Genomic DNA, 8211 nt, shown 5'->3' on the forward strand with positions numbered 1-8211 from the left:
AAACTGGAGATCGAGCTGGACAACGTTCGTGGCACTGCCCACGAACTCAAGGCCAAGTGAGTGTCCGTTTCACATATTTTATTTCACTTTCAGAGAATGATTTAATATATTGGTTAGAGTACTAGCACAATACAACTATCAATATTCTAACTTAGTCCACCTTTATTTAGCCAAATACTGTAAGTAATTGAACATTCAAGAAGCAGTTATTACTTTATTCGGTTTGATAAAACTATATGAAAACTCAAAACCTTGATCCTTTAAGATTCCTCAAGTTGTTCAAAATATGCCTCTTGACCGGATAGCTTTTATTTTGCATAGCACTTTTAAAAAATAAATCCTCGTCCCATAATCATCTGGCCCCTCTATAGACAAGCTTGATGGTTAGATGTAACTTCCTTGTACAGCTGAATGGTGCATTAAAAAGGTTTTTTAATCCTCGTCCCATATTCATCTGGCCCCTCTATAGACAAGCTTGATGGTTAGATGTAACTTCCTTGTACAGCTGAATGGTGCATTAAAAAGGTTTTTTTTCCTTTGCTGCATGTTGTTGCAGGTTTGACTTTGAGCAAGGTGTGAAGTTTCAGCTGGACTCTGACATTTCAGCTATGAAGAAGGTAAAGAGAGAAACAAAGAGGCATTCGTTTTTTTTACTGGGATAATGGCGTACATTTTTATGGACGTACTCCTCCTCCCCCATGTCAAAATTCCCTACTCTCCCTCCGAATTCGTTCAGCGTGTAGATGTACCACTATCGCTCTCTCTTTCCAGGACATAGATTTGGCATCTGAACTACGCATTGATTTGGACGCCAAGTACTCCAGCTTGAAGGACGAACTGGACTTTGTCAGCAAGACGCAGGAAGAGGTACAGAGAATTAAGTGTTTATGTTTATGAGTATAGTAAATTAGAAATAGTAAATTAAGTATGAGTATAGTAAATGAACAATGTCATTATTTTGATATCTGGTTGTCGAAGTGTATGTGTTCATCACACCTGACTCTCTGTCTAGCTGACTCTCTGTCTAGCTGACTCTCTGTCTAGCTGATTCTCTGTCTTGCTGACTCTCTGTCTAGCTGACTCTCTGTCTAGCTGACTCTCTGTCTAGCTGACTCTCTGTCTAGCTGACTCTGTACATCACTGTCCAACTTCTATCCACACAGGAATTGTCCACTCTGCAGTCCAAACTGGGCACCACGTCTATGGACACGTCCGTGTCCATGATCGAGGTTGACACGGGCAAGTCCTTTGACATCTCCACCGCTCTCAACAAGATCAGGCTGGAGTACGAGAAGTCTGTACAGCAACACAGAGATGAGGCGGACGCCTACTACAAACTGAAGGTTCTTCAACCATTTACTGACTGTCTCTATCTGTCTACGCTGGCCTGGCCTGTCTGTCTGTCTGTCTGTCTAGCCTGGCCTGTATGTCTCTGTCTGTCTGTCTGTCTCTGTCTGTCTGTCTGTCTGTCTGTCTGTCTGTCTGTCTGTCTGTCTGTCTGTCTGTCTACCCTGTCTACCCTGTCTGTCTGTCTGTCTGTCTACCCTGTCTACCCTGTCTGTCTGTCTGTCTGTCTGTCTGTCTGTCTGTCTGTCTGTCTGTCTGTCTGTCTGTCTGTCTGTCTGTCTGTCATAACAAAGCATACTTTTTGATACTTTCTCGTAATCTGTATGGTTTAACACTACTGAGTGGCAACTACCTGGTACCAAGTGACAAAATGGCGCTTGTTTAAATGAGCTAATCCCAAAGAACGTCAATAGTGTTTTAACAGGGAGCGTCTCTCTCCTCCTGCAGATGGAAGAGATACAGACCGCTACCGCCAAGAGTTCGGAGGCTGTCTCAGAGGCCAAGATGGAAATCTCAGGGGCCCGGAAGGAGCTGCAGACTTACAGTCTAGAGCTCCAAGGTCTGGTCACTGCAGTGAGTGGGACCCTCCATCTTACTACATCACCTCACACACAAAAAAAAAAAGTGCACTATTGGGCCAAGATAGCCACTTGAGATCTGCATACGTCATCCATATTAGGATAGTCGTCAATATATTTTTTTCATGCTAAAAAATTATCTCTTTGACATTAATGCATGATTTATGTAGAGACCTGTCTATCTTGTCTTTCTCTCACTATTTTCATGTCGACATGGATCCACGTGTATTTTGGGTCCCTCTAGTGTATCCTCTTTACAGTAAGGTTTTGGGGGTGGGAGGGGACACCTAACATTTTGATCTCAAAGTCTTGGTCTTATCTCCCGAGTGGTGCAGCGGTCTAAGGCACTGCATCTCACTGCTAGAGGCCTCACTACAGACCCTGGTTCGATTCCAGGCTGTATCACAACCGGCAGTGATTTGGGAGTCCCATAGGGCAGCGCACAATTGGCCCAGTGTCGTTTGGGTTTGGCAAGGGGTAGGCTGTCATTGTAAATAAGAATTTGTTCTCAACTGAATTCCCTAGTTCAATAAATGCAAATAAAATGCCTCACTATGACCACGTGGAGAATCCCCACCAGAGTACTATCACAAGGCCAATTTCAGAAGTGAAACCACCTGCATTTAAACAACTGAGTAAGACCTTGTGCAAAATGTACCTCAGCCAACAAAGCAACAAAAAAACAATTTTCACACGGTTCACCAGCTACACCGACTGTTTAACTGCTGTTTCAGAACACTGCTTCCCAGCAGATCACCTTCAGACTTTATGATAAATCACGTCAGGAAGTAGTATGCAGAAGACACAGGAAGTGGTTGAATCTTTATCAGGTTCTCTGAGTGACAGGAAAGTCCCACAGATGACACCAGCTCTGAATGCGCCAGACAGACTTCCTCAGAGGGAACTTGCACAAATTAATTTGCAGTTGTTGTTTTTTTTTCTGTTGAAAAAAAAATGCTGTTCCTTTCTTAAACAAGAGATGATTTTCACTGTCTAAAGATCTTTGCTCATCCAAGACATTACAACATGCAAATACAATAGTTACTATAGCTAAATACTGGTGTAGAATTCATCATCTCTCTAATTATTCCCCATCTCACTCAACTCTCTACTTTCCATGTATTCCCTGTCTTTCTATCGTCTCCCTCTCTTCTCTTCTCCTCTTCCCATTCCCCTCCCATTCCCACACTCTTTCTTCTCCTCTTCCCATTCCCCTCCCATTCCCACACTCTCTCTTCTCCTCTTCCCATTCCTCTACCATTCCCACACTCTCTCTTCTCCTCTTCCCATTCCCCTCCCATTCCCACACTCTCTCTTCTCCTCTTCCCATTCCTCTCCCATTACCACACTCTCTCTTCTCCTCTTCCCATCCCCCTCCCATTACCACACTCTCTCTTCTCCTCTTCCCATTCCCCTCCCATTCCCACACTCTCTCTTCTCCTCTTCCCATTCCTCTCCCATTCCCACACTCTCTCTTCTCCTCTTCCCATTCCTCTACCATTCCCACACTCTCTCTTCTCCTCTTCCCATTCCCCTCCCATTCCCACACTCTCTCTTCTCCTCTTCCCATTCCTCTCCCATTACCACACTCTCTCTTCTCCTCTTCCCATCCCCCTCCCATTCCCACACTCTCTCTTCTCCTCTTCCCATTCCTCTCCCATTCCCACACCCTCTCTTCTCCTCTTCCCATTCCTCTCCCATTCCCACACTCTCTCTTCTCCTCTTCCCATTCCTCTCCCATTCCCACACTCTCTCTTCTCCTCTTCCCATTCCTCTCCCATTCCCACACTCTCTCTTCTCCTCTTCCCATTCCTCTCCTATTCCCACACTCTCTCTTCTCCTCTTCCCTGTCTCACTTCTACTTTTCTCACATAATCTCCTTCACTCCTTTACCCTCCTACCTTACTCTGTCCGGAATCCCAGCCCTCACAGTCCTCCATTCCTCTGCTCTCTCTCCACCCCTTCTCTCCAGAACATGTCCCTGGAGCAGAGCTTGGCAGAAGCCCATGCCCAGTCAAGCATGGGCGTGGCCGGGTACCAGGGTCAGATCTCCAGCTTGACGTCGGCCATCGAGGTGGCCAAAACTGACCTCCACAAGCAGATCATGGCCTACCAGGAGCTTCTGGACGTCAAGCTGGCTCTAGACGTGGAGATCTCCACTTACAGGACCCTGCTGGAAGGAGACCACCTCAAGTCAGTACAATAAATACATACAGTATTAAAAGGATACTGTGAGATTCTGGCAAAGAATGTGTTATTCTACTTCCCCAGAGTCAGATTTGTATTTGTTATAAATATAAATAATTAGAATAAGGCTGCCAAGGCAGCAGCTGCTCTTCTTGACGTCCAGCAAACGTAAGGCAATTAAAGCAGCTATACAAGTTATAAAAGTTATAAAAGTCGTTGATACCATTTGTATGTCTCTGCGTTCAGTTTGAATTTAAGTGGTAATGAAGGTAAATGAAGGCATAATATATAATGTCATCTAAAAAGAATACGAGGAGGGATTTAACTGTCATATTTTCACTCTTTTTCCTCCAGATTACCTGAGACATCCGGATTTACAACATCTTCCTACAGTTTCTCGGGTGAGAAACATTTGAAAAAAGGGAGTATAGTGGAGTTGAATAGAGTGGCCAAAAATACCATGTGGGAAAATACAACTCAAAATGGCGGTGCGAGCACCCATAGGCTTTCAGTGAGTGGCGACTTTTTAACCCCCGCCCCCTAAAAAAGTACCCAAATGGATGTCACGCAACAGTAACAATTTGTTTTTTTTAAATAATAATACAAATTGAAAATATATATTTTTTTAAATAACTCAGGATGGGCCCTTTCTAAAATCCTATATCTAATCGATTTATCGAGAAATCTTAACTAATCCATTCTGGAGATGTCCCAGTCAGACCACCTGACCGATTGTTTATCAGTAGGACCACTGGAGCTGGCATGGAGGGGGCAGGAGTGCTGGGGAGTGTGGAGGGCAGGTGTTGTGGAGGGGGCAGGAGTGCTGGGGAGTGTGGAGGGCAGGTGTAGTGTAGGGGGCAGGAGTGCTGGGGAGTGTGGAGGGCAAGTGTAGTGTAGGGGGCAGGAGTACTGGGGAGTGTGGAGGGCAGGTGTAGTGTAGGGGGCAGGAGTACTGGGGAGTGTGGAGGGCAGGTGTAGTGTAGGGCACAGGAGTACTGGGGAGTGTGGAGGGAGAGTGTCGGGGTAGTGTAGGGGGCAGGAGTACTGGGGAGTGTGGAGGGCAGGTGTAGTGTAGGGGGCAGGAGTACTGGGAAGTGTGGAGGGCAGGAGTACTGGGGAGTGTGGAGGGCAGGTGTAGTGTAGGGGGCAGGAGTACTGGGGAGTGTGGAGGGCAGGTGTAGTGTAGGGCACAGGAGTACTGGGGAGTGTGGAGGGAGAGTGTCGGGGTAGTGTAGGGGGCAGGAGTACTGGGGAGTGTGGAGGGCAGGTGTAGTGTAGGGGGCAGGAGTACTGGGGAGTGTGGAGGGAGATTGTAGGGGGCAAGAGCACTGGGGAGTGTGGAGGGAGAGTGTAGGGGTAGTGTAGGGGGCAGGAGCACTGGGGAGTGTGGAGGGGGATTGTAGGGGTAGACAGAGCCTTAGGGAGTGTGGAGGGAGAGTGTAGGGGTAGACAGAGCCCTAGGGAGTGTGGAGGGAGAGTGTAGGGGTAGACAGAGCCCTAGGGAGTGTGGAGGGAGAGTGTAGGGGTAGACAGAGCCCTAGGGAGTGTGGAGGGAGAGTGTAGGGGTAGACAGAGTCCTCATTCACCTCCACATTTCCATCCTGCAGGCTGGGACGCTCCCCGCTCCAGCACTCCCCAGGGCTCCCCTTTACCTCCCCTACCCAGGCTAGATACAAAGGCAAGTTCACACACATAGAGGGAGCCTCAGGGTAGGAGAATGGAAAACTACCCTTCTGGTCATATTATTTTCTTCGCTGAAGTCTGTAACACGTGTAGCAATGGGGAAGTTGCTGAACAGCTTTTTTTTTTTTTTTTTTTTTGGGGTCACAACATCTCATGAGTAAAAATGTTTGAATATGGCTAAACAAGGTATCTCCCTCGCTATCTCTTCTGTGCTCTTTCTCCATCCCCTCATCTGGTTTTCCTTTCATATCTGTCTTTCTAGCTGGAGGTGGAGGAGGGGGAATACAAGTTAAAGAGATCATAACAGGTCAGTCATTTTGGTACGGTATCAACCTGTCATAACATGTGGTGAATCCAGGTGAAAGCTATGATTCCTTATTGATGTCACCTGATGTCCGCTTCAATCAGTGTAGATGAAGGAGGGGGAGGAGACAGGTTACCGAAGGATTTTTTAACCCTTTTGAAACACGGATTGTGCGTGTGTGCCATTTCAGAGGGTGAAATGGTGCATGACAAAATATTTAAGTGCCCTTGAATAAGGTGTGGTAATAGTTTCCCGTGTGCATCAAGAATGATCCACCACCCAAAGGACATCCAGCCAACTTCACACGACTGTGGGAGGCATTGGAGTCGACATGGACCAGCATCCCTGTGATACACTTTCGATACCTTGTTAGAGTTCATACCCTGACAAACTGAGGCTGTTCTGAGGGCAAGGATGGGGGGGGGGGGGGGTGCAACTCAATATTAGGGAGGTGTTCTTAATGTTTTGTGCTCTCCGTGTAACGTTTACATGCCTTCTTACAAGTCGTCACGTCATCATGTAAAGCCATTAGTCAATACACACTGAGTACACAAAACGGATGCACACCTTCCTAACATTGAGTTCATTTTTGATGCCAAATCTAATTACAGTACTACCCTAACTGTTGTAATATATATATATATATTTTTTGTACTTCACTCACTTTGCTCCCCTTTAGAACACACAGAGACCTCCCTGATCTCTGAAACCGCATCCGCAGACTCTGAATCCACCTGATTCCACCAGGGTACCTCTGGAACGTTGGACGTTCAGATGCTCAAGCAACTCTTTTAACCTAAACCCCCCCCCCCCCCCACCCCCCCCCCCCCCCCCCCCCCCCACCCCTATGCCCCACTTTACCTGATTTATAGACTACACAATAAACATTGCATCTTACACCTGACCCCCTGCTCATTTATGTTGGCTCTGTTACATTATAAAGTCTTGGATATGTTATTATAATTTTCTATACGTTTTTCAAACTCATATAATTTTATATGTGTGACTGAGTGTCTGTGCACTCATCAATTTACTGTGTTTTGATTAGAAATGGCATAATTACATTAGTTGCATAATTATGTGTTTGTGAGTAGAAACAGGATAGTTGGAGAGTGCATGTGAGAATGTCAGTGTGTGTGTGTGTGTGTGTGTACGCTTCTCTCTGTCATCTCTGTCCTGTTCCTCAAATATCGTTATTTTTGTGGTCTGCGCTTGGCATGCAAAGGCCCCAGATAAAGTACACCATACAATGTTCTAAACAGGACAGCCAACCCCCACACGCAACTGCTGTGAAAGTTTGTCACGCTACACAGGAAGTCATACACAGTAATTATACAGGACGGACTGTTGTCACGACAACCCTGTTGTGCGTAGGAAGGTTCATCTGTTGTTCATCTGAGGTTTGGTTAAAAAAAAAATAATCACTAGTTAAAATCTATTCATTTATTTAATATTAGTTAAGAACCTGCAGCTATACTGCATATTTGAGCAAACAATTAGCTAAGATTATTATATATATATATTTATATATATATTAAATAGTATTAGCTTATTGTAGGTAATTATTTAGTTTACTGTACATGATAATGGAACAATTACAAATTTACACAATTCGTTTTATTATTATGGTGTGCCTAATGATGTACCGTAAGTACAATGTAATACGTTTTGTAATGACTTATATGAGCAGGTAGTTTTCTGTTTGTGTTTCACAGACGACATGACACACACGTGCACACGTCTGGTTTGGGTAGAGATTACAGATGTGGTATGCCCGGAGATAATATTTTTATTTTTTATATTTGCCCATTTGTATAACGTTATAGTAATACTGCAAAGTGTTACCAAAATTACAAACTTCAAAATATGTTTTAATATGTTTGAAAGGATTAGGAAAGATGAACTAACTATTGAAAAAAGTGTAATAAACCAAATTAGGCTTTGGCTTGTCGTACTTGGGCAGCTTTTGTAGGTGCTGTATTTTCTCAGTATGCGTAGAGCTGCCAATATAATTCCAAAAGATGTGTCTAGAACCTCCTTGCCTTGCTGCTAGGTTCTAACCACACCTTATTTTTGGCTACTAGCTTTGGGCACAGTCCCCCCCCCCTTGTT

At 45.0% G+C, this 8211-nt stretch overlaps 1 protein-coding gene across 1 annotated transcript in view; it reads left to right on the forward strand.

The window, feature by feature from the left end:
* zgc:136930 (glial fibrillary acidic protein) overlaps nucleotides 1-6998 on the forward strand; it is an 8015-nt gene extending 1017 nt beyond the window's left edge. Inside the window, exons 1-9 of the mRNA XM_036966843.2 lie at nucleotides 1-56; nucleotides 557-617; nucleotides 772-867; nucleotides 1164-1343; nucleotides 1795-1920; nucleotides 3898-4118; nucleotides 4467-4513; nucleotides 6058-6102; nucleotides 6779-6998. The exon at nucleotides 1-56 is cut by the window's left edge and continues 1017 nt beyond it. Coding sequence (XP_036822738.2) covers nucleotides 1-56; nucleotides 557-617; nucleotides 772-867; nucleotides 1164-1343; nucleotides 1795-1920; nucleotides 3898-4118; nucleotides 4467-4513; nucleotides 6058-6102; nucleotides 6779-6837 — 891 coding nt within the window. The 3' untranslated portion in view covers nucleotides 6838-6998. The remainder of the gene's footprint in view (nucleotides 57-556; nucleotides 618-771; nucleotides 868-1163; nucleotides 1344-1794; nucleotides 1921-3897; nucleotides 4119-4466; nucleotides 4514-6057; nucleotides 6103-6778) is intronic.
* The last annotated feature ends 1213 nt before the right edge of the window (nucleotides 6999-8211 follow it).

This window comes from Oncorhynchus mykiss, chromosome 28 (genome assembly GCF_057628025.1).
Source record: "Oncorhynchus mykiss isolate SJ-2025 chromosome 28, ASM5762802v1, whole genome shotgun sequence".
In the NCBI taxonomy this organism is placed as follows: Eukaryota; Metazoa; Chordata; class Actinopteri; order Salmoniformes; family Salmonidae; genus Oncorhynchus; species Oncorhynchus mykiss.